Source organism: Halichoeres trimaculatus, unplaced genomic scaffold (genome assembly GCF_033239565.1).
Source record: "Halichoeres trimaculatus isolate MK-OKI-2021-1 unplaced genomic scaffold, fHalTri1.1 fHalTri1_scaffold_7, whole genome shotgun sequence".
NCBI classification, from domain to species: domain Eukaryota; kingdom Metazoa; phylum Chordata; class Actinopteri; order Labriformes; family Labridae; genus Halichoeres; species Halichoeres trimaculatus.
In genome coordinates this window covers 16881095-16907343 of record NW_027437185.1, presented here as the reverse complement: position 1 = coordinate 16907343, position 26249 = coordinate 16881095, and the positions used below count along the sequence as shown (strand labels likewise).

At 41.2% G+C, this 26249-nt stretch overlaps 1 protein-coding gene across 3 annotated transcripts in view; it reads left to right on the top strand.

Annotated features, from left to right (window-relative positions):
• The window catches only part of LOC141793988 (glutamate receptor 3), a 142566-nt gene extending 117991 nt beyond the window's left edge, over positions 1–24575 (top strand). The window contains exons 12-18 of one of the 3 annotated variants that reach the window (XM_074674906.1): positions 1351–1557; positions 3781–4154; positions 4643–4841; positions 15286–15533; positions 19206–19320; positions 20752–20999; positions 22773–24575. In XM_074674906.1, coding sequence (XP_074531007.1) covers positions 1351–1557; positions 3781–4154; positions 4643–4841; positions 15286–15533; positions 19206–19320; positions 20752–20997 — 1389 coding nt within the window. In that variant the 3' untranslated portion in view covers positions 20998–20999; positions 22773–24575. Of the gene's footprint in view, positions 1–1350; positions 1558–3780; positions 4155–4642; positions 4842–15285; positions 15534–16293; positions 19321–20751; positions 21000–22772 lie in introns of those variants that run through there. The other 2 variants (XM_074674905.1, XR_012598452.1) reach the window with 2 other exon arrangements.
• The last annotated feature ends 1674 nt before the right edge of the window (positions 24576–26249 follow it).

Genomic DNA, 26249 nt, shown 5'->3' with positions numbered 1-26249 from the left:
TATCACCTCTCCAATCTATTTTGTATTGCTCCTTAATGTGTTCTGTGTTGAAGTATAACTTCCGGGCAGCGATTCAGAGGGGATGATATTCCCAGATCATAGGATAAACAAACAAAACACTTCAAATTTACTGATTTTCAATCGGATCCTTTCAACTAAATGTTATAGGCTACTGGATTGCTTCTGTTACAAATGATTTATGGTGTTATAATCACCTGATGCAGGGCATCATTCTCTGCAAACAAACATTTTAAAATGATAAAGAGAAACGTAATGAGGATCCCTGGTATTTATGCTCAGTTAGTTTTCATTTGTATTCCAAGGCGTGATCCGGTGTCACTCAATATCAAGAGGGAACATGTGGAGATGAGAAATACAGTCAGGAGGTAAACATGTGTTAACTGGAGGGAAACACTCAGCGGAGTGGAGGTGAGGGGATACGTTCAGCACAGAACAAACAAACCATTGCTCTCCTACTTGCACTCTAATTGTATGTGGCTGTAATGACAATGCCTGCTCTCCTGAGCGGTTCTTTTGTTTGTTAATGATGATGTGCTCAGTAAGAGAAAATACGAGCTGCACCAGCGTTTTTGAAAAGGAGAGGGAAACTAGCACGCTCCTGCTCTCCTCCTGTAATCTTTTTATTTATGAAGAATCTCTTTTTTGCATTTTATGGTAAGAAAATAACACCTCTTTACTCCTTTGTTTTTTCTCTGGGAATGAAGCAGCCTTAAAGTGCGCATTGGTGCTTGAATATGTTGAGAGACTCTGGGCACTATCTGATCCCTCTCCTGTCACTGGCATTTACTTATGACACCCATCCCCATTCCCATCCCCACCCACCTCTGAGCTGACCCACACCTTGCCCACCAATGACTCCCAGCCCTGTTAAATCTCATTCTGGCCTCTTCTCCTGTCTTCTCCTACAGACATGAACAAATTTTGCTCTCCCTAAACCTTGACCCTCCTTTTTTTTGTGCCACAGAGTTGCACCCTTGGGCTTGAATGGGTCGGGTGCATTGGTGCTCGGTGTCTGCTGGCTGCCACAGCTTGATAACAGCAGCGCGACCTCACGCTCTCGCTGCTGTTATCGGTGTATATTTGTGCATTTGCGGGGCGTCATCTGTGTATGCATGACTGCATGGATGTGATCATAGCTGCTTAAAATGTTGTTTTCAATCTCTTGGTTTGTGTGGGAGAGTGTGTGTATGTGTGTGTGTGTGTGTGTGTGTGTGAGTGTGAGAGAGAGAGCACAGGCGCATATGGGTGCATGTAAGCATATTTCTGGATGACTGATTGTGTGTGCCAGGGCATGGGAGTGAATAAACCAGCGTGTGTTTGAATCAACAGGAAGCTCCTTATGTGATGTACAAGAAAAATTATATGCATCTGGATGGGAATGAGAGATATGAAGGCTACTGCGTCGATTTAGCATCTGAGATTGCCAAACATGTTGGAATTAAGTACAAACTGTCTATAGTAATGGATGGGAAGTATGGAGCCCGAGACCCCGAGACCAAGGCGTGGAACGGGATGGTGGGTGAACTGGTCTATGGGGTGAGTACTGGGAGCCTCGATTTCGCTGATTACATGACAGTTTGCAAGGAACTTCAACATGAGAGGAGATCTCATTTTTCTGTCTTAAGGTTATCACCAACCCGTTGTGAGCTCATCAGCTTTTGCCCAGTTCAAAGTCTAACGCTGTCTGTCTCAGCTGTGAGTGAATTTGTCGAATGCAGCCTCTGGCATTGGGGGGGAGTTGGTGATCATCTTGAGACGGAGAAAATGAAATCATTTCTCAGTGCTGTTCATTGCAATTAATCCCTCTTTGCTTAGCCTAGAACACACTCTTCCTCTCTCTTACAGTCGAAACAGAGGTAGGTACATAAAAAACAATGAGTCCATATGGCAAGCACACTGTAATCACTTTGATGAATGAAAGATTGTATGCCTTTGAAGTGATTGTGTAATTACGTCCAATGTTTGATGTGTATGATGAATATGCCACGTTGTAAATTCACAGCTGAGAAAATCAGCTTCAGAATCAACAGCTAAATGGAGGCTTGCGGTTTTGGCAACAAGATCCACATGTGTTGTGCTCCATAAAGGTTGAACCTCTCACATTAGAGAAGGGTCATGCCGTGTTTTACATCTGACAGAGCGCTGCACTCAGGCTCTCGCAACACCTTAAGCATTCGAAAATTACGCCCCATCCCTCCTCCTCCTCCCTCCCTCCCTCACCTTTCTTTCTATTTTCCAAAGCCACAATAGTTGAGCGGGGGCCAAATACAAAATGCATGAGGGTTAGGCTTCCTCATCTGTTCAATTTCCCAACTATCAGCCTGAGAGATTGCTCAGTTTGATGTGCTATTGCCACCGAATTATCTTTCAAATGGGAAAAGTCCACTCCCTGCAGAAGGAAGGTGGAAAAATATCCCACATCTCATCCCATCAAGTCTTTCCAGGCCTGTGATTTTACAGCAGGTGGGCCGGGACTAATAGTTTTGTACATTTTGACCTTTTGACCAGTAAATTAATTTGATTTTAGTTGTCTTTTAAAGGTTAGGCCTGAGGCTGCTCTTTATTGCTTTGTTTCCCTCGCCATTGATTGAGTGCTGCTTACGCCTGCACCAGGATTAAATGGTTATAGCCGTCCACATTGTTGTTGACAGGGTAAAGAAAACAGTCATGTTTATTGGGTCTATTTGTGTTGTACCCAGTTTGACCTTGTAAGAAGCGTTTTGTGCCTAGTGCCGCTTCAGTCCAATCTTTTTTTTTTCTCGATTTCAACATAAAAAAAAGACAATACAAAGAATTGTCCTTCACGGAGCGTCTGCTTTGAAGAGGAGCAGTTATTTAATTAATGACACACGGGCTGCAGTAACACTGTCTAATGTGATTAATTATTTTCTTCTGCCTTTACAAAGAAACCCATTGTGATTTCCAAAAAGGGCAGCACCACCTCCATGGATGTGTTTTGATAGCATTATGTGATTGAGGCAGCAGAGCAAAGGAGGGAGATAAAGAGAAACAGCTTGGAAAATTAAATAAAGCTAATGCCAGTGTGAGCCATGTTTGGAAAATCCAGCCGAGTGAATGCCAGAAAGTTTCCACAGCCAGGGCTTACTGATCTTTTGGGTGCAGCGACCCTTTGACTTTAAATTCTGCTGTTTCAATTACAGCCTCTCAATGACAAAGTTACACTGGGTTTAAAGACGTCAGATAACCCGCTACTTTGCTTTTTTATGCAATTTTAATAAAAACAACTCAATCATCGAAACAGCCTGACTCTCATAGCAGGACGGTATAAAATTGCCTCTTTTAAGGAATTGTGCCTTTGAAAAGTTTTCCGCCTCAGTTGTCTCCTTAGGTCCTGATTAAGGAAGCATTTGGTAAAACATGACTCAAACACCCATCTGCCTCGGTGGATTTTTTCCAAGCTGTCTCTCTGAAAGTCTTGCAGTGGCATTGTGAGCTTTTACTCCCTCATCACCTCTCAATGTGTCAGCATTTCAGAGAAATATCTGAGTAATTTCACAGTTTCAGGCCCAGATGTATGAGCTAAAAAGCCAGATTTTAACAATGTGCAAATGCAGAGTGTATGTACAAGTGTGTGTGTGTGTTTTCAGTCTGCTTGTTTCCTATAATTATGTGTACAATGTGTGATAACGCTGTTTTGTTCTGCCTCTGCAGCTCCAGTCATTCACACACACATTTAAAATGACCTGCTTGTTTATGCAGGTCATGACTAATGCCCGCTATGCATGTCCCTGTTTCCAGAGAGCAGATATAGCTGTTGCACCTCTCACCATTACTCTGGTTCGAGAGGAGGTGATAGACTTTTCGAAGCCCTTTATGAGCTTGGGCATCTCCATTATGATAAAGAAGCCGCAAAAGTCCAAGCCCGGCGTGTTCTCCTTCCTGGACCCGCTGGCCTATGAGATCTGGATGTGTATAGTGTTTGCCTATATCGGGGTGAGCGTGGTCCTGTTCCTGGTCAGTCGGTTCAGTCCGTATGAGTGGAACCTTGAAGAGCAGGATGAGACCAAAGACCCCCAGACGCCCCCTGATCCTCCAAATGACTTTGGCATCTTCAATTCTCTCTGGTTCTCACTGGGGGCCTTCATGCAGCAGGGCTGTGACATCTCACCAAGGTGGGTCAGCTCCAGTAGCACCAGGAGAGGACAGCAGAGAACAAAAATAGACTTCCACTGCATGATTTTTAGCTGTTCCTGATGAGACACACACACCTAACAAATACACATTTCCTGTTCTTTTCCCTTTAGGTGCTCATTATTTGAAGCTAAGCTCATTTTGTGTTTATTGAAGCGCTTATATGTGGAATTAAGTTTGTCGGTTTCTGTGCAGAAATCACATCCACCAAAATGGTTTAATCAATACTCTCTTCAGGCAATGAAATAAACTTTGACCCTGTTAAAGACTTGGATTAGAGCACAACTTAAACCCCATGTTCTCCTTTTCTTGGGATTTTGCTGTTAAAGAGCTGCAGCAGCTCCAGGTTAATTTACTGGTAAAGTTAGAAGCACAGAATACACATGGTAGATCTTAGCCCAACAAGACACAACATGGCACTCTGTAATTACACTCTGCTTTTTCCCTGTCACCAACCTTCTTCTCCTAGGTCTCTATCAGGGCGCATTGTTGGCGGTGTGTGGTGGTTCTTCACCCTCATCATCATCTCCTCCTACACAGCCAACCTGGCTGCTTTTCTGACAGTGGAGAGGATGGTCTCTCCTATAGAAAGTGCCGAAGATTTAGCCAAGCAGACAGAGATAGCATACGGCACTCTGGACTCAGGCTCTACAAAGGAGTTTTTTAGGGTGAGTAGAAGAAGAAGAAAAATATACACACACAAACAAACAAATCAGCCACATTTCTTTTCTCCCAGCTCAAATGTGAAACATGCAAGGACCTAAATGTTTTGCTGTCGGATTCGCTGAAACATAAATACCACTTTGTGTAAATGTCCTTGATAAACTCCTCCTTGCAGCTTTTCCGTTTTGTACCTTTAGTGCAGCACTCTTGACCTGTGCAAGATTGCTCCAAATGAGGCATGTTGACAGAGAAGCAGTTCTTGAACTCTTATGACACCGATGTGAAATTTATGCGGCAGTACTGCGACGTGCAACCTTGAGGCGCCGGGGCTGTCAGCAGAAAGTGTGATAACAACGTGGAAGACTCAGAGGTGATAAAAACAGGAGGCTAATCAAAGCACCCGCATCAGGCTCAAACTCTGAAGGGTCAGCTCATGAAATATAATTAGCCAGCCGGCCATGGCTGGCAAATTGGACCTGATGAAGAAGAGCCCTGCAGGTCAGACAGCGCAGCCTGAAAGACGGTTCAGATGGAATAAGCAATATGTCCGTTGGCATGAGGGACTTGCTTTGCACTTAGGACAGAAATTAAGTAGAAATCTGAAGCGGTTGTGTATTAGCATCTGATAGGCAGCCACATTCTCTCTGTGCAGGAGTTACACAGCGATGCCTATCTTTAAGGAAATCAACCTTCTGCTGGAAATATAAAGATGTTTCATGTCATGGCGCAGCGATGCTGGCAGTCCAATCCTATGCATTTGCAGAGCAATAAGTGGGAAAAGAATTAATGAAACAGCACTGTTTCCCTTACACCGTGATGACGAGAAGGCAATATGACAGTCTTTTATCTTGCGTTCCCTCATTACTCATCAGCAGGAGAGGAACAATTCATATGTTTCACAGCTGCAGCCTGTTGGCAGAAAGAACTATTCATTTGTATTACCCCTGGGTTGAAATGTTCAGAACAACAAATGCAAAATCAAACCCATGTTTTTTTCAGATAAAAAGGACAAGATAGTGTCTGCAGTTTGATATTTAAAAGACTGTGGTTGTAAGAGGCATGCAGATGGTATATCTTATGAGACATGGCACATGACATGCATGACAGCAGTCTGTTACTCCCCATACAGAGCCTGTCAACACTGCTCTTTTCATCACGTGTGCACAGTACACGTCTTTGTGCTGGGACATGATGGATGCCAATTATGGATTAGGTTCGCTGCCTGACAATGAGGCCACCGCAGGTCTGCTAGTACAACAATCCAAGAGGTGGTCGCGGAGTCACAGTTTTCCTGTATTCTGCATAATACGTGTCCTAGTTACATCCCCAAGTCTGCAAATAGGAAATGACATGTGTGAACTGCCACTTCAAGGGACTTTTAATTAAAGCCGTGCAGGGTTGACAGGCAAAGAAATGCACTGATTAATAAGAGTTAAAGCTCCATTTCAGATCTGTTTCTCTGGAAATACATTCAGGCTTAATTAGACGCATACGGCATCAGCCAGCTGGAAATTTTAAATCAAGCCCGATGTTTCAGAAGAGACATATGTCATCATCTCTGCAACCCCCAAAACTTTCATTTTTAATGCTCTCACCTGGTTTGTTTGACAAAGTCGCTGAAGTAATTAGGCAATGTTGCACGTTTTTTTTAATATTTTCGGCTGCTTTCTTTTAAAGTGAAGTGCCGGCATGGTTCCATGAGTCTTAGTTTTGAAAAAGTCTTCTTAAAATGTTTTTCATGTTTCTAAACTAGATAAATTATCTCATCTTCCTGTGGTATTGGATTTTCTCCAAAACTGTTTTTGGTGCCCCTGATAAACTGACAGTTTTGATGTACAGCTCATTACCTGACAGTGACAGTTTGCACATAACTGCGAGTGTCTTCATCTGCAGTGGGAGTGAAGAGACGCTGTACAGGAACTTTTTAAAATGAGAGGTGTTAGAGAAGATACCCGTGAAAGCCTTGATTCTACTTCTCCAAACCAAGTAGGACAGCTGGCCTGGGAACCCGTTGACGTGCCCACTGAAAGCCCCGGTGGCTCCAGGCGCTTTGGCAGTGCGACTCTGCCCGCATCTTGGCTCCTATCCCCGCAGACTCCCCTGAATGTTTGGGCGCCCTCTCCTCTTCTGTCTTCAGTCTGTCTGTTGCCTTACCTTGAGACAATGCGGGATAGCTCCAAGCTTTGTGCCGCTCTCCCTCCTTGTAGCAGCTGTCAGGTGCCGCTGCACCATTGTGGTTTGTTTCATTATTTTAATTCCTTCCATGGCTCCTTTCATGCAGTCAGTTGAATATTTGTATGTGGGGGTGATTAGAAAATGATGAGTCGTACCATCAGGGCTGTGTTTATCCTCTTGATGAGGCTTTATTCCATCAGAAGGCTTGGCTCACTTACATTTCTGTAATGTACATCGCAGGAGAAGCTGGATGATGATAATGGCTGGGATGATAAAATGAGCTGATGTGGCTGTTTAATTACGTGTAAAGACCGGGGTGAGACCATCAAAGACAACCACACTGCTGTCCCATCATGCACCTCATTAAACAACGTAACAATGAAAGAATGATAATTGCACAGAGAAATGAGACCACAGCTTTGTTTTTGGTTCCCCTCAAAAGATTATACATTACCCAAAAGCCTTGATGCCGGCCTCATGCATCTTTCTGATGTGCAGGTGTGCAGGAATGGGAACAACAGCTTGAGTGCAGTCACCAATGCATTTAACTAAGCACAAAAATCAATTTTATGCCTCACCCATTGTGGCAAAGACACTTTAGCTTCTTCGCAGCCAAACATAATGTTTAATAAAAAGCTTTTTCTAAACTGAAAATACCTGTGTAAGTCCAGGGTTACATGAAGAGGAGATTTATGCACAAAATCTGTAGATTGCCCTGCAATCACATGCAGTGCATTGTAACATAACTCCCCCAGCTCTTGTCACAGTGTGGATCACTTCAGTGCTGAGTGAAGGGGGAGGCTCCCATAAAGATTAGAGGCTGTTTGCATAAAAGAGAAAGCTGACAAAAGTGATGATAGACTAGAGCGAGATAGGCGCAACCTCTGAGGGAACGCGCTGTCCTCAGAGAGCCTTGTCGAACTTTAGATGAGCAGTAACAGCAGGCGCGGGAGCAGCCATTGGACTCTGACTACAAGCATCAAAGACAAGGGATTGGTATTCAGGATGCAGCATGTGGCACTTCAATGACAAAGTGCTCCCCCAGAGCCTCAACTTTCATTTCTGCATTCTGGAGATACAGGTAGTCCTGACTTACAGGATATTGGGGGAAAGTGGTGATGTCCACAAACAAAGTGAGAGGGAAGTGAAGTCAAAGGAAATGTAGTGGGAGGTGTTGGAACATGTTGACGAAACATAAGTCAGTTGTGGGAAAGAAAATAATAAAAGCAGCTCATGACAACAAAGAGAGGGGGTGGCAGCAGGTGAAGTGGCTCAGAGATTTGAAAAATGCTGCATAACTCTGAATCAATACAGATTAAGAGTTGTTAAGAAAGAAGAGGGCAATTTCATGACTTCAGACTTTAATCACTCATCTATCTCTAGACATTTTAATGACATCATTGAGGACTCCCAAACAACATCCCCACTCTCAAGATGTACTTGATTTCTGCGTAACTACATGGTCCTCCTGTTTGTCTTTTCTCTTGATGGCTTTGCTTTTGCCCTTTAAGTACATCACAAAAGATATCAACGGCTTTGATTCTTCAGGAAAAGAGGATTGCTTTAACGGTAACAACGTAAAGGCCCTGCAACAGAGAAAACATACCTCTATGGTGCTTAACAAATTTACAGGCTACCACCCATATTAAGGTGTTTGCCACCACTGCCCTAAATTATTAGTAGCCTATATAGTTGACTACAAAAACACTCTTTATGTTTCTGCAATGGTTAATCCACCAGGATGTGCAAGCCCTTTAATCAAGATTATATATTTAATGATAAAATATTGTTATCCATGAATTCTCAAATGTACAGTTTTACGAAAAAGCAGAAAAAATAGTAAAGTTCATTATTATTTTTTGATCAACAAATTACAGTTATCTACTTTCATTCACGCACAGAAAAACATGTTTAGTGGTTGAACAATAATTTATTTTGATCCGGACTTCTCAGAGAATTCCAGTTTTCTGGCTCAAATTTGTGAGTAAAATCAGTTTGAAACTCCTCACTCCTGTTAAAAATGGTGAAGCAAAACAAAGAGTCGCAGTTAAAACACTTCATGGTTCTTGGGGGTTTTCCCATATCTCATCCTTAAGACCATGTATACTGAAAATAAATCATGCTTTGCTCCCAAACTGTTACCCGACTGTTGTCTTACTACGGGCTAACACAAATAATTTAGGTCTTGTACTTGACTGTCTGTTTTGTTATTTGTGGCACAGTTTTCAAACCTTGCCTTCAGCATTTGAAACAGCAGATCTGCATCACACAGACATAAATAAGTGGCAGTGCGAAAGTGTTTTTGTATTTTTTTTTCCTAAGGCAACAGCAACCAGAGCAGTTCTGAACAACCACAACTGAAGCAGGCTACTGTTTATTGAGGATAAGCAAGTTAGTCTCTCTTGCAGCACAAAGCAGATGTTATCATTATAAGGAGGAAGACACTGTGGGGGTAAAGAGGAAAAAAACATTTGTCCCACAATGTAATCTTGAAACTGTAACATGAGTAAATTTTATCCTCAAAGTGTTGTTTTAAACTTTTCTATGTTTGAGTGCTTCAAAACCAACCTCACCCACCCTGACGAATTGGCGGAAAAAAGCAGTTAGACAACATTTTGGCACATTCAGTGGCTAACCTTTGGTTACAAATGGTTCTGTCAGTGTTTTTCACTGTGGACTGGGACACACTCTGCCTCACTGGTAGCATGTTTGAAGCTTCGCAGAATGGAGCAGCAGGACCATGAAATCAAGTGGGAACTCAGCAAGATCTCGCAGGAATTTACAATCACATAATAACAATGATCTCCACAGAGACCAACACACTGATGTCAGGTTATTTTTTTTTTCTGCTAGTTTTCATTTTATATAGAGATTAGTCCAAAAACTTTTATGATTTTAATAATGTTAAGTATGTCTTATGAGTTAAATGTCCTTTTTGGCTTATATTTAAATGTTTAACAAGATCTGCTTTGTGCCGTTACCTACAGAACAAGTTAACAGCTTAACATCCTGGTGTAATGGACTTGGAGTACAGATTAGTGGCTGTTTTGTGTTTTTTAACAGTGTGTTTATCAAAGAAAGAATTTCTAATCTATGAAATCTGATACTTGGTGAGGAATTGGTACATAGCTTTTATTTTGAAATTGACAAGATGAAACTTGTTGCTTTCATGTCTGACTTCCTGTCCAGGTAGTGTGTTTTATGCGTTGGATTCAGCCTGTTTTTGAGTTGACTCATCACGTATCTTTGGAGGAGCAGGGAATTGCTTCCATAGACTGTAATTAAAAATGGACATCATCTTGCTTGGTTCGAAGTGAGGCCGCCACAAAAACTGCTCCCTCTGGTGACTGGCTGCAGTTTAGGTCAAAAAGTCCAACTCCCCAGTAGTGCTGCACGATTTGGGGAAAAGGTGCGATTAGGTGGACAATATTGCGATTGCGATTGCGATTGCGATTGCGATTGCGATTGCGATTGCGATTGCGATTGCGATTGCGATTGCGATTGTGCTTGCGATTTAATAAAAAAAGTTGGGTCATGATGAGTCTACAGACTTGCTTGGTTATCATGGAGAAAAATCGGAATTGCATGTGCTGACATTGCAATTGCGATAATCGTGCAGCACTACTCCCCAGTCATTCCAGATGAGATGTGGTCAAACTTTAAAAAATTAATACACCTCGTAGAAATGTTTCTCACTTCTAATTGTTGTGGTGATTTGATATTATTTGGCTGCCTTGGATTTAAGTCCTCTTTTTTCTCAAAAGTTTCGCTTTCATCAGTTATATGAGGTTAAAAACAAGGCTTTACGTCACGTTTAATATAGATTGACAGCTGCTATTCTGGTGTATTTTTTTCAGTAACGTAAAATAGGTTGGAAAGGAGAGCCAAAAAGAGATAAGACTCTCCAAAGAAAAAAAAAATTGTATTATTTTTGACACCAGGCTCTGCTCAGATCCTCCCAGAGTCTCTCATAGCCCCTACTGCGCAGACTCTGGCTGCACAACTGTTGCCAATAGTGGCGCCTGTGACGGGGGTATTTTGGCTTCAATATATGTCAGTGGTACAGTAACAGTATGTTTCTGTTTGAGGTGGCCAGGAACCAAACAAAGAGAAAAATATTGAAAAGAAAAAATAACACAAATGCATTAGATGCCTCCTCCCCTTCAAACAGTGCTTAAGAGTACATGGCAGATGCTTGAGCCTAATTGCAGGCCCTTGCTCCGAGATAACCTTCATTTTCGAGCACAAGCCTTTAAGAGCCTGATTGTAAGTTTGTTTTTATCCACATGTGATTCAGACATGGTGATACCAAGGCCTCTCCACCACCAAGCTTCTCTTTAACCTGTATTTCTCAAGGCAAGTCCTGTTCCCTTTATGCCTCATCTTAGGTCAACTGTCTGGATAAACAGAGCAGAGTTTTTTTCCCCTCATCCTCTGTTGTAAGAAAGTAGAAAACTCACTGCTTCAGACAGATTTGCAGGGGAACACCTACGCAGATGATGTAACCGTGTCACTTAGGTAGGAGGGCTGGCTGAGATCCACTATTTAGGCACTTCATCATGAACAGAGCAACATCATGAGTGCTTCTGGTAAATTCATATTTTAAGGAGGAGGAGTGAAGAGTTTTCACCCACATGTGCCTGTGTTTTTGATTATTTTCTGCACTGGCAATCAATGTAGCCGCTCCCTGTTAGCTCATTGAGGATGGAGCAGTATCTTCTAACAGGGCTATTATAAAGTGTGAATGAGAGCCACGTGTATAAAGCTGTATTTATGGCAGTATATAATTGCAGAACAAATTGTCTGTTCATTGATGATGGACTTGTGCAGTCATTATTCTGTAATTGAATTTTAAATGACCGCCACAGACTGGAATGTGAATGATTACGTTTTAAAGAAATGGGAGCAGACCTCCAGTGCACTATGTGTGTCCATGTGTGTGTGTAGTGTATGAGTGTGAGGGTGTTTTCTTTGAGTATGCATATTTGTGTGCCAGCAGTCAATAATCAAATATCTTTCTCTTTCCCTGCTGGGCTCACTCACTGTGTCTCGTTTCTCTCTATCAGAATCTGCCTTAAGCATCTTGCTGCTGACTTTAGTTGCGTTGGAATCGGCCTATTTAGGTTTCGGTCTCACTCCGTCTCCGCTCTGATATTGATGAATTGACTTCATAAAGCACTGAGGCAGCACACTCTGTCGTCAGTAATCAATGGCCAGATTCATTCTTTTCTCTTCATTTGAGGAGACGTCTGGAGCTTTCCCCTCACCGAGCAGATGAGCCCAGAGTCTTTGGGGAAATTGTCCTCCAAACTAGTGTCCTTTCCATGAGGTCTGACACATGCAAATAGAACACATTTAACAAGATCGTCAACAAAAATGTCACATCTGAGTCTGGCTGTCCTCCCAACACCCCTCCGATCCTTTGTATTTGCATTAAAATAAAATGCCCATTGCCTCAACCTCAAGGCTTTTCATCTGAGCAGAGAACATTTATCATGCAGACTTTTAATTTGTGTTATGTTGCTGTCTCATCTCATCCCCACATTTGGTCTGATGCTGTGTGACAGATGCCCGCAAACAAATTGTATATGCTTACATGATGCCAGTGAGGCACTTTCCCTGGGTCAAGGTTAATGCTTTTTGTTTATTAATAGAAGTGCATTAGAGATGAATTTGCTTTTGTTAAGGGGCTTTTACCATTTGGGACAGTGATGAGTCTGCCTACTGATCAGTAAGGACGTGCATAGCCAGCTTAGTATTCATCAGAGTCATTTCAGACAACTTTATCAAAGACTTTCACTCACAGAGCTTCATAATATAAGACCTTCAGTTTTTTGTCATGGTAATATCACATATGTTCAAGCACAATAACTACTAGCTAATTTAAAAACCACCAAACTTGTGTATTACTTTTTTTTCTAGTAACATGCATTCCTTTTTCTCAGATGAAAGGACATTTGGTAACACTTTACTTTAGAGGTCCGCAAATTTCAGTGTTTTTTCTTACTTCTTTGAAATTAGCACATAGCTTCTTTAAAATATTGTCCAAGTGTATAGGCCCAACTCACAATTGGTAGGCTACTTTTTCCCCAGTTTCTTTGAAATTTACTCCAAATTCCAAGGTAAGAAGGTGATGATTAGCAATTTTTTTTTAATTAAATCACAACCCACCACAAAATGTTTTTAGAAGTATCCCAACATTCCTGCTATTCCCAGAGAAGCAGGTGATAAATAGCTGCTTAATTCTTGTACACAGAAGTTAGGTTCATTGTTTCCTCTGATACCTTTGAAATGTTAAGTGAATAATTCAATTTTCCAATAAGCAGTTGATAGTTAGCTATTTATTTAATTTCACCAAGTTCTTTAGTACCCAGTTTGTTGATATGCATAATTGAGATCACGCACAAAATGATAAACCTTTATGATTAGGCCTATAATGTTTTACATGATACAACTGAAGGCTTCAGATGTGATATTCACCAAGAGTGGGGTTGTAAGTTGGCCTTACCTGATTGCTATAGACACTGTGAGTACAGGCGCACTGCAAAACAGAATCTGGCCAGAAGTTATGAGCTAATTTTCACCTAATTCTCATGAAATTTCAGGGGTAGTTTCAAATAAATAAGAAAAAACTTTGTCTAATTATTAGATTTTTGAAGCCGGAAGCACAGCATATTCAGCATTTCTAGTCATTTTGACTGGCTCAAAATCCCATTTGCATCGCTAAAACTCATTTGCTAAGTCTTTAGTCCAGTACCTTAGTTTTTGAAGAAAAAAACCCCAAAAACTTGAGATGAAATTGACAAATTAATCATAAAATATTAAAAATTATAAGACACAGGACTATAGAAAAATGTAAGATTCTGGTGTTGTTATTCATGCGAGTTAGCTAAAAGTGTGAATGGTGTTGCCAAAAAAGCTATCTGCAAAAGCTTTTTTATGAGATCTTTCTTTTGTTCATTCACATTATGGATTAGGAAGAAACCCCTTCATGACTAATAATTTTTAATGTTACAGGAAATTGTAGTTTATTATGATGATTTATGTGTTGTTCTTTCAGGTTGTTAGTATCATGATGATGATAGCATAGACCCATTGATATGCATTTCATAGTGATACTGGTTTTGTTGCAATGTCTCATGAAATGATATTAGCCTAATCTTACATTAAAATAGTTTCAGTTGATTGTCCCGTCACATTCTTATGAATTGATTGGCTCACACTGAAATGTTACTACAGCTAACTGAAGACACATTGCCTTGTGAGGTAAACAAACACCCGCAGGGAAGTTACTCTGACAGATGATGGTGTATCAGCAGCTCGTCCACATTTCATGCACACAGCAGATATTTTGACTCAGCCATCTGATGGAGAACCAATCCAAGAGCTCTTTTTTTTCTCTGGCCTTCACTGAAAGAGAGTGTTTTTTTTAAACGGGATCCAGTCTGTGGTAGCCTACACACAGAGCCACTCGGGAACTGGCTCATCACAGCGAGGACTGGGATCTGTTCAGAGTGTGAAATGCCTATGCCAAAATAAATCCAGCGGTATTGAATAATTTAATTGATGCTTATTATAGATAGCGCTCAACTCCCACAGATTTTACAGGCTCACTAAGCCTGACCCCAGGCGCTAGGAAAATGCTCATCTGTGTCACTTTGTGATGGGTTGTCTTGTCTCTGTGTAACCCGCTTTCCTCTTGCTCCTTATGCACATTGCCTCTGAGTCACAGCTGAGCAGTTACACTGAGGGCAGTGTTGTTGAAATGAATGACTGTAATAAGTTCTGTGAGTTGTATTAGGACTATAAACCAAGGCTCAAATTCACTAACAGAGATTTGTTACAGTTTTTCAAATTCTCAAATCAATCACAATTTACTGTTGCAAGAGCTTATTTGTTAAGTGCATTTTTCAATAACTAAGTCCAAAAATGGAAGTGTCTCTTCTATAAGCTAATTTGGACATTATCATCTGTATTAGTGATGTCTGATCTACTTAACACTCAGTGAATTTGATCCTCAAAAAACTTACTTAGTACATTTATGCTGAATGGATTTTGTAAATTCTTGTACTTCATGATCTGGTAGAAGTCCACCAGCTATATTATGTGGGAGTATTTGGAGATATCACATTGCTTTTGTTCCGAGATGTCTCTCAATACTTCATGTTGCATCTTTAAATGAAGTGATCATTAAGCACAACAATCCAGCAAACTCCATTAAAGTCATAAAATTGTCCCTTTCTAACGCTCCTCTTCTTTTTCTCCCCTGCACAGCGATCCAAAATAGCAGTGTATGAGAAGATGTGGTCATACATGAAATCTGCTGAGCCCTCAGTGTTTGTTAAGACCACGCCCGATGGCGTAGCCCGGGTACGAAAGTCAAAGGGCAAGTTCGCCTTTCTCCTTGAGTCCACCATGAACGAGTACATCGAGCAGCGGAAGCCGTGCGACACCATGAAAGTGGGCGGGAACCTGGACTCGAAAGGCTACGGTGTGGCGACACCCAAAGGCTCAGCATTAAGGTGGGTGGAATAATATAACAATATTGTCCATGTTGTTATAGTATTCCACCTACCCTGATGTCCCCCTGTTTTCATTCTCTTCTCTCCCTCTTTTATTTCTTTATTGGACATCAAGGTAATGGTAGTATAAAGGATGAAAAGGTTTAAATTTATAATCACTGTTCTTAGTATTTCATAGATGTGGTATAAGATGCTAATTTCCAGCAGATGAATCAAATCCAGATAATAAGGCTAAAGCTAACAGTCGTTTCATATTTATGTCTTTCTTACTGCTTTTTCTCTCCTCGATCTCTCCTTCTGTCCCGTATGCTGTCCTACCTGACTGTTGTGTTGTCACTTTTAATTTAACAGTTCAATGGTTTTTCAATTTAGCCTTTAAAAGCTGCGCTGTCACTTGTGACGAATGTTAATTGCATGATGTTTGTTGTTGTTACTTTTCTTCTCAATGACAAGTGTCCCCATCCCGCACACTTCAGTTCTAAACTACGTAACCCTTCATGCCACCTTTTCCAAGATTTAACACTGTCTTTACCTTATATGAGCCTTTCTTATCTCTCCATATTCCTTAAAATTCTTAAACAATTTGTCCTTTCCTAGACCTAATGATTAACAGTGCTCTGTGCATAAGCCCCCCTGCTTTGACAGTGGTAGTCTCACTACCTTTACCTATCACAATGATGCTTAATATAACTCTTAACTTTGCATTAGATTTCTCACGGACCTGTGCATTTTCTTACAAGTTATGTTTTATCGTTTCAAGAAATGCTGTTAACCTGGCAGTTTTAAAACTGAATGAGCAAGGCCTCTTGGACAAATTGAAAAACAAATGGTGGTACGACAAGGGAGAGTGCGGCAGCGGGGGAGGTGACTCCAAGGTCAGCCTCGATGTCACCACAATCGGGTACCATAGTTCAGAGTAATCGGCAAGGCTGTTACGTCAACCCAACCATAACCAAACCAACTGTCCACCGTATCCAACGTGCTGCTGCCCCACGGCAGATTACCAAATTAACTGCTGGTCTGATCAGACAGATTGACAGCTCAGATCCAACTAAAGGAGACTTTTCTTAGCAAACAGAAAGCTTAAAATTGTAGATTCAATATAATTTTTATAAAGAAAATTCAAACTAAATGAATTTCCTCTAACAAAAGCAGTTTGATACAGAGAGGAGTTTTTTTTCCTAAATATGGACATTTTCAAGTGAGTGTGGCTGCCCTGCAGGTGTGAAAGGTTGAGCTTTATTATTCACCTTGACACAGGTGGAGGGCAGACCACCTTTGCATAGCCATTATTGAAGTCTTAGCGTCTTAACTCCAGAAGAGACCTTGAAGTTTTGCTGATGAAAGACTATTCTACATTCGAGAGGCTGTCCCTCCTGAAGGTGAAGTTTGCTAATCCTGTTTAATGCCTAGCTTTGCAGTACTTCACTGCACAGCTGCTCCATGTCCATGATACTGGCCAAGAACTGATGAGCTTTAAAGTAGAACAAACTCAACTCAACAACAAAACAAAACAAACAAACCAAACAAAATGGCTGCTCAGTTGAGGCCAACAGGGAAGCAAGGGGAACAGCGGCGTCTTGAGGGGACTAAGCATTACAGGCAAACGTGAGAAGTCTAATTTAGCTGATGATCTACCTTTGGTTTGATTCCCTCTTACAGAGTCCCTACCCCAACCCATTAATAACCCAGCTGTGAACCTCTTGACCATCAGGTTTCTCCCTCTTCTTTTGTTTAAATGATGGATGATTTTCTCTTTATGGAGGCTAATGGAGAACATTGTGACACCAGGACAGCTCAGTGTAATGTCACAGAGATAATGTGCCATGAAGCATTGTGCTATTTTTTACCAGAACACCTGTAATCTGATAATTTCTTAAAATTACAATGCAGGTCAATGTCATGACAAATGATGCCGTCACATGTGATGATGAAGGTTAGCTGATGGCTAAATGACATAAACTGCAAGGTCTCACAGACTGGGTTGTGTCATTATGCTCATTATGTCATTTGTCATGGCTTGGCCTCGACCACAGTGAACAGTTAAGCTGCAGTGAGTCATTTTTAAATCACTGAACAGGTTAGAGATCAAGCAATGTGTTGTGGTTATTTCTGAATGAGCTGTTAATAATTGTACAGTCACATTTTTCAATGTATGCATTGCTAATGTTGTCGATCCTGTAGTCACTGAGCTCGGGAGGCTTCCCTGAGCTACCCAGAGCCATTTCAAAGCATCTGTCTCTTGCTCTGTCTCCAGCCTGTTACCACGCACAGGTATGTATCCTCTGTGTGAAGCCTGGCTGGTTCGGGCTCCAGGACTCAGTGGGAAGGCCTGGGTAGCTGGAGTACAGCTGCCTGAAGTGTCCTGTTTCAAATAGTGCTCCACTCTGCCCTGTCCTGCTCACAGCTCCATGTTGAAACAGACATGAGAGGATGCACATAAACATGCACACAGCTGCATGCACAGCCACTCATACACAGTTACCACAGCTCTTCTCTGGCCTCAGGCACAACACAGTGCAGCCTTGATTGAGTTTCAGACACAGAGCATGTTCAGGGTAATTGCATTGTTAATCAATGTCTCCTCCGAGCCAAGACAATGGCTGGGTCTTCACAGTTCGTTTCTCCAGATTGGCTATGAGGGATATACAGTGGTGTAATCTTCTCCCAGTGCATTATGCATCGCGCAGATCCCCTCTGGGGACATTGTTCCCAGGGAGTAGTCAGGTCACTTATTAATCGATGTACTATTTTTCTTTGCTTCAATATTTTTTCCCTTTTACACAAAAGGATTGATCCAACCCAGAAACACTCTAATACCAAGACTTCACTGGGATCTCTGTCCGCCTCTAGTTTCATATGTTTCCTCTGATGGGACTGTGCAGTAGAACAGGAGAGTTAGCTTAGCTTTCACATGCAATGTTTGGATATGACGCTATCACTCCAGAAGACATCAAACCATATGAAACAGCTGTGTCAAACATTCGATTATGTGGCTACAAGAGGAATTACTTCACTGACACTTCTGAGCACAGTCCTGCAGCTCGCTGCAATTTGGTTGGGACACACTTCATCTGACACTAATCTGCTATAATTGGGAGATAAGGTTTTCTCAGCGATATGTCCGGATAGAACACGTAAGAATTAATTACGCTTACACTTTTGGGCATAGTTGCCAGGATATGAAATTGGTTGTAATACCTCCAGAATTGATCGTTGTCATGCTGGTGACAGTAGCATTAGCTGTTACAGGATTAGGCTGATACAGTGGAATTAGAAAGGCCGTGGGTATCAGTAAGATTCTTCTGTTTGTGAGGACAAAGCTCCCGTTGGACTGAACATGTTAGATTCTGTCATAAAGCCCCTGTGATCCATTACCAGCCCCCCAGACCAACTACCCAACAATTTTTAAAAACCAAAGACTTGCAGATCGTACGCTGTGTACCTGCTGGTCGCCCTGTTAACAGCATCTGCCGATTACTCAAAGCGATATGGGCAGGTCCTGGCTTTAGACTAGGGGTTATAAAGGTAATAGTTAGAATGCCTGCTCTCTGTGATGTTGACATAGCCAGGAGCCCTGCTTTATCGCTTTGTAAAGTATGTAGTAGTTAAAAAGTTGAATAACATAAAATAACATAATATAATGTTATTTATGTTATTTCCCACGTGAAGAACTCCTGTAAACCTTGCAGTATTGAAACTCAGTGAACAAGGCATCTTAGACAAGCTGAAAAACAAATGGTGGTACGATAAGGGTGAATGTGGAACCAAGGACTCTGGAAGTAAGGTCAGTCGCTGCAGGTCTTTTGTACTGATTCCAAATTGCATTTTGACGTACTGTTCATATGCAAGACAAGACTTCTCTAACATCTATAGTGTACATTTTGTTCATTTGCTACACATACTTTTTCTTTTTTTTTTAGTGTTTCAGCTTTTCTGCCACAAACTGTAGCACAGTTTACGAGTGGCTTCAACACAAGGCACTGCTTTTCCCTGACTCATTTTTTCTTTTTCTGCCTTAGAGATTAGACACTTTTTTAAAATGTAGAAGCTCTCTCTGTCTTTTTTTTTAACTGTAATGCTAATGCTGTGGGAAGACGTGCCTTTCAGATACACTATTTGGATTGAATCACTGCAGTTAACAGTTGTTGAATAAATGCTATTTTTGCTCATTTTCACTCTTGACATTCATGATACTTTGACCATTATGCTGCTGTTTCTATTTACCAAACTGTTAATGAAAATTTGATTTATTTTTGTTGTTACTAGTTTGCATGGAGATGTGTCTATTAGATTCTTCGGCCTCCCGTGGTGTGATGAACACTCAAAGCCTCTTATTGTGACGATTTACTCAAATTCAACTCCTGTGAGCAGCGAGAGCGCCGCAGGGCGTCCTCTGAATCTGTTCTGCTGCTCAGAGTTGAGGTTAGAGGCTCTGTTTGCACATTACAAGAAGTTGAGGAATGTAATAAACCCACTATTTAACCCTCTGAGACACAGACGCAGCCTTAAGTCTATAGGTTAGGGTGGCTAGATAGCGTTATGAAATCCCCATGCTCATAGGGTTAAACTGCAAATAGTAAAACTCTAATGAACAAATTTTTTATGAATATGTTTGGTAGGTAAGCAGCAGCAAAATGGTTTGATCTTTAGTGTTTTTTTTACTTTATTGGAGCTTTCATTCATCTACTTTGAATTTGACTGTACTGTATGACAATGTTGCCATGAGAGTTATACGTACATGTCGCTACCAAGATTGAAAAAGACAGGGCTTTTCAGAGATATCGACCTATGCGATACTGACCAGCTTCCTAAAATGGTCAAGAGCAGAAGCCATTTTTTGCTGCAGTTTAGGGAAGAGAAAGCTCTGCATTCACCAGCAGATAAAGCTATAAAAGTTTGCCTAATTCTCCTCAGTGGTTTAATTACGGCAGTCAGAAGTTCCTAACAAGTTTGTGACAGCTACAGGAGAGCCAGTACAGCCTGAAACTCTAGCTTCAGCACCTCATTACATCTTCAATTTTTGGTTGCTTGTAGCAATAAGCATCCGTAATCTGCCATTTGTAGCAGCAGTGAGAGAAAGTAGAATGATTTACTAAAGCAGTTAGCAGTGAAGGGAATGTCAGACTCAGTTTGAAGGATACAGGCTGCTCTTTTTTTGTTCTGCTGTCCTCGCTCCACCGCAAAACTCTTAACTGTGTTCTTCACTTTCCCCCAGGACAAGACAAGTGCTCTCAGCCTAAGCAATGTGGCTGGTGTCTTCTATATTCTGGTCGGAGGGCTGGGGCTGGCCATGATGGTGGCTCTGATAGAGTTCTGTTATAAATCACGGCAAGAAACCAAACGGCTGAAATTGGCCAAGAATGCCCAGAATTTTAAGCCGACTCCCCCGACCAACACCCAGAACTTTGCCACATACAGAGAAGGCTACAACGTATACGGAACCGAAAGCGTTAAGATCTAGAGGTATGTCCCCTCTCATGACTGTCCACACACACCCACCCCCTTACCCCCGAGCATTGTGGGAGATGAATCATTTAACTTCCTGTCGTATCACTTAAAGTGAATAATTCATCCGTGTGTGTTGCCGTGAGGCTGCTGCTTGTGAAATTGTTTAGGTTTGTCATGTTGGGCACAACAGAACACGCATGCCAACTTAAATACAAAACTGGGAGATATTGTTCATGCCTTGTAATGTATGGCTACATGGATAGTGCCTCAGGCTGCATGAGTGCTGTAACTTGTGATATCACCAAGTTACTATAACCACAACCTCGTTCACACAAATAGCTGCTCAGTGGTTACTTCATACTGATTTTTTTAACGTGTTTCCTTTAAAAACTTTCATATTTTTTTACACTTAGCATCCATTTCTAGATACAGTTTTTTATATCCTTATTAATACAGAGCATTTAAGATTTATATTTATTGTATTTTGTTCATGATGTGCTCTTATTGTTCTTTTAACATATGGATAGTCTGCAAACAGGGACAAATGAGAGGAAGAAGACTGGAGGGGGCAGATTGTAGCCAGAATCAAGGGAATTAGATGGAACTGGTCATGCGATAAATACACAGTGTGTTAATTTAATTGCATGTCCTTGTCCTGTCATTAAACACAGAGCGTCAGGGCTCCAAAGGGCTCCTGGTTTTACATCAGCTGATAATCTAAATCACACTTATAGGGCATCCAGACATCCAGGTTTGAAGACGGCCAGCTCTGTGGCACTGAAAACTCTGGTTTTAGTCCGTGTATTCTGGCCACTAGCTTAAATGAATAAATAAATGAACAAATAAATAAATAAATTTTTAAAAGTGCATAAAAAGGGGAGGACAATGACATCAAGGTATAAGCCAGAGGCAAAATGAAGCAAAACCGGTGTGATGATCAGTAAAGAAACCGCAGCCTGGATTTTAACCCTGCAACTCACTCAAGGGCTAGCCTCATGGGGCGCTGCTTAAACCTCTTGACCATATCTGCACCCCTTGATGAAGCTTTTTATTTTGAACAGTATCATTTACACTCTCAAAAACTCACAGACAAACTGTGAAGAGCTTTAATGAGGACTTATTTCTTCAAAATAGGCCTAGTAGTTCACTAAAAGCTCTCTTCTTTCTTTTAATATCACTCCAGATGAGGAGGAATTTGCTTAATTTAGGCAGAAGTTCTGCAGCAGCGCACTAAACAGAGGGGCAGCATAGTTACACAAGGATGCTCTTAAATAAACTGTTAGTTTTATTTTGATTGGTGTTTGATTGGACTGGGTGCATGTGTGTCCTGGTGCATCTTATTAAGTTCATCAGTTTGCAGAAGAACAGCTGTCCAACATCAATAAGAGTCCAAGAAAGCATACTCATGGCATCCAAGACTAACATACCACACTGATCTGTGTTTAAAAGGAAGTGTTTGTATAGATTTTGTAGATTGTTCACACATGAGACATCTGTATTTGTGTTGTTTTGAGTGTGAAGTTCTCACTTGTTTGAATCAGATCCGGTGCAGTAGTGAAAAGGATAACCCACATTCTGCTATCACAAGAGAATAGCATTTTGATTTATTTACTTTTTTGTGGTTTGCAAGTCAACAAATTTTTCCTGAATATGAATGTGTCAAATTTAATTATTGATGAGCCTGACGTCTTTCATTCACAGTCTCGTATTCAGACCCAACATGGGTCAGCAGATGTACTTCCCCCTGACAATCAGATACCAAACCTTATGTTTCTTTCTTCCTTGCAGATTTAGGGAACATTTCCATTTCCCCTTACAACTGTGACTGAATATCTACAAAAGGTTGGGATCGCGGGGATTGAGCTCTGGGCCAAATCCTCCTGGGCGGACACGGCATGATAATCTGCAATGATGACACGATTGGACTGGACTGGACTAGACTGGACTGGTCACGGGAAGAGCCGAGGCGGTTCCCTCCTCTCAGTGCCTTATGGAACTCTGAGTCCAATCAATGCAACTCATTCACAATATCGCTTTTTGCTTGAAAACTCATACAAAAAAAGAAGAATGGTGCAGTGGTCAATATGTATATATCTATAGATGTATAGATATATACGTATGTATAATACATTTGACATGTTACAATGAATGAGAGAACTAAAGCCATCATTTGCAACCCTAAGCACATTTTGAAGTGCCACAAAGAGGAAGAATCTTATATAACAAGTGTCTAATTGGTTTCTTGTAATCAATATGATCAGATTACTCTTCATCGTTCTGCTGCCAGATTTTCACTGGTTCTGTGTTCAAATACTTTTATTAGATCTACTCAGTGCACTGTAAGACACTGGATATTAGACTCTAGCTTTTATACTGCTGTAAGTCACTTATAGTGACATTGTACTTGTTTTAAAAGACAGATTGACCTTGTTGGAGCGACGCCATTTAGCCCAAAACAATTTCGAGAGTGTTGTTTGTACTCTAAACTCTGGTGCTGCTGCCACTGTCTTCTGAACGTTTGACAGGACTTGTGACGAGGAGAAGATGATCTGATTTACGCACCCCCAGAACCAGGTCATGATTCGCACTTCCAATACTGCCAAGAGTGTGTTTTGTATGACAAAGAGTGTGTAAAGCTAAGTGTTCATGCTTGAGTTAAAAAAAAAAAAAGAGTTTGTGATTTACAGTTTGTAAAATATCAAAGGAGCACCAACTCGCTGAGGTTTGTCGCTCTGAGCAGTTTTTCCCTGAAGAGTCATTCAAGTCTTCTGTACATGAAAGTGAAACCAAACAAAAAGGGTAATTCAATTGTAGATTAACTGCAATCCAATTAAAGGATAACAGTAATGGCTTTTAAACTGTAGTATTTTGGATTACCTAACCGTTTTCTTTAACAATTGCACATTTTTCAAATGAGCTGTGGTTCGCTTTAATTTGATTTCCTTTGAAGAGCATTACAGTGTTTGGTGACTTCACTTAGTAATGAAAAATATATGAATTCAAGGGAAAATAGATTTATACAAGGTTATACCAGGGAGAGTCCTGAAGCTTAGCACATTTCCATTTTGCTGTAATCATTTCTGTTCTTTCAAAAAGACTGTGATTCCATAGGATTTAGGAAGATAAATATCTAATCACCTGAAACTATGGGCCGTTAGTTTTATATATAAAAAGAAGATGATAATGTGAAGAAAAATAAAGAATGAGCTGAGAAGATGTGTACATTTAGATAAATGAGATTATTTATATTACATGACAGATAACTGATTTCTTTCCCCCTTTATTTGACTTTTTTTTTTCTAAGAAACTGCATGTGAAATCAGTGATGCTTGACCAGCTCTGCTACTCACAAACTGACCCTAGGTTAACATTAGAAATTCAGCCCTGGTTATTTCTTTTGTAAATCAGTTTCACCCTTTTCTTTTTTGTACACCTCACCTTCTGCAAAACTAAAAGTTGCCAGGCCAAGTAGTGGGTACAAAAGAGCAAGAGATGCATGCATAATTTGCTGAACCTCATTAGTGAGGCGCTGTACAGAGAATTTTAATACATTTTGTAAATAAAAATGTACAGAAAGGGGTCTTGTGTTCTGTGTCCATGTCATTCCTGCACACTGTTTGAACCTCTCCACGCTGAATTAAACACGGAGGATGCGTTTTGTGGCCTGCGGGGATCTTGGCTCAGGTTAAACACTCTGAATACTTAAACTCCAGCGTGGTGCCGGTGGACTATCAGTGGCCTGAGAACCCCCCTGCAGACAAATACACAAAGAGAGGAGGTTTTTTCCTCCTTCTGAAATGGACTGATATTGAGCCGTTAGTCAGTGGAAGTGTGTGTGCATGTTTTGGATCAATAGTAAGCACCATCTGCCTCACTCTCACTCTCCTTCCTTCTCTGATTGAGGGCTCCAGTGACAGCTTCATCTGCCATGTGATCTTCCCCTCTCCCCCCCTGTCTCTTGCTTTATAAAATGCTTTGTGACACAATCAATAATGTATTATTATAACCACCAACTGCTTACAAAACACACTGCACAAGGATGCCGTGTGGCATATAATTCCAGCACTGGCTTTAAACAGTTAGAAATATATTTTAAGGAGGACATTTTCATCAGGATTTACTTGAATAAATTCAGCAAAGGGACAGCTAATCATTTAAATCCTGCTTATTCCAACAGTGTGAATTCTCACGCATACAGTAAATCAGCACGATGCTCAATAGGTTGCCCAGACAGTCTGTGTCATTTCAGCGCTCTCTGGGTCTTCATTGTGCGGTTAAAAATGAATTCCTTCTTACAGAGATCCAGCCTGCCACATGCAGCTCAAATAACAAATCCAACAAACATGGCAAAACACCAGCGTTTTTTTTTTTCTCCTTTCATTTTTGGATGCAGACACTGTGATTCAGGATTTATTCACTGCACCAGTCCTGTGGAACAGACTCAGGCTAAATAAAATGCTACTGTATGATCCAAACAACCCATTTCTGACAAAGCATGAAAGGATATTGCTTTTTTGTTCTTCCTTTGCTTCGCTGCCTCTCCCTCTTTTTGTTTTTTCCTTTTTTCCTCTGTTATGCCTGGACTGCTTTCAAACAGGAACAAGACAACGTGGGGGAGTGGTGCACGAGGATGGCACCGCACTGCAGTACATGGTGCTCATGAGACTATTCTGTGGAATGAGTTTACTCACCTATCAAAGGGGGTGACACAGCGGCCGTGTTTGTCCTGCAAGAATAAGAGAGGAGGAGAGAGAAACAAGAGGCAGCAAGCAATTACGGTGAAGCCTTTCATTCAGGAGAGTAATAAAAGGAGAGGAACTGTTCATGTAATCACAAGAGCAGAAGAGCACATTTCCTTCCACCAGAGGACAACGAATCATCCCCTACTGTGCCGCCGCACACTTCCAGCATGTGTCGGCTGTAGCCTGGCCTGCCTCTTTGGGCCTGCGTGGCTGTGAGAGTTAATCTGATCTAACAGGGGCTCTGTCACCAAGGGAAACAAATGTGTGTGTGCGTGTGTGTGCATGTGTATGTGTGTGTGTGAGGAGGATGAGAGTGTGCATGAAGGGAAAAAGGGAAAAGACAAAGCAGAAGGAGGACGTGTCATGGGGAGGATACTCTGATTACAGCCACACAAAAAGAAGCTTTCTGGTTCACTAACCCTTCACTTCGCTGCATCACAGAGTCTCCACCATCTCTCTCTTTCTCTCTTTCACAAGGACACAATGAATAAATCAGATTCTGACTCAGTTGTTCCATTTCCCT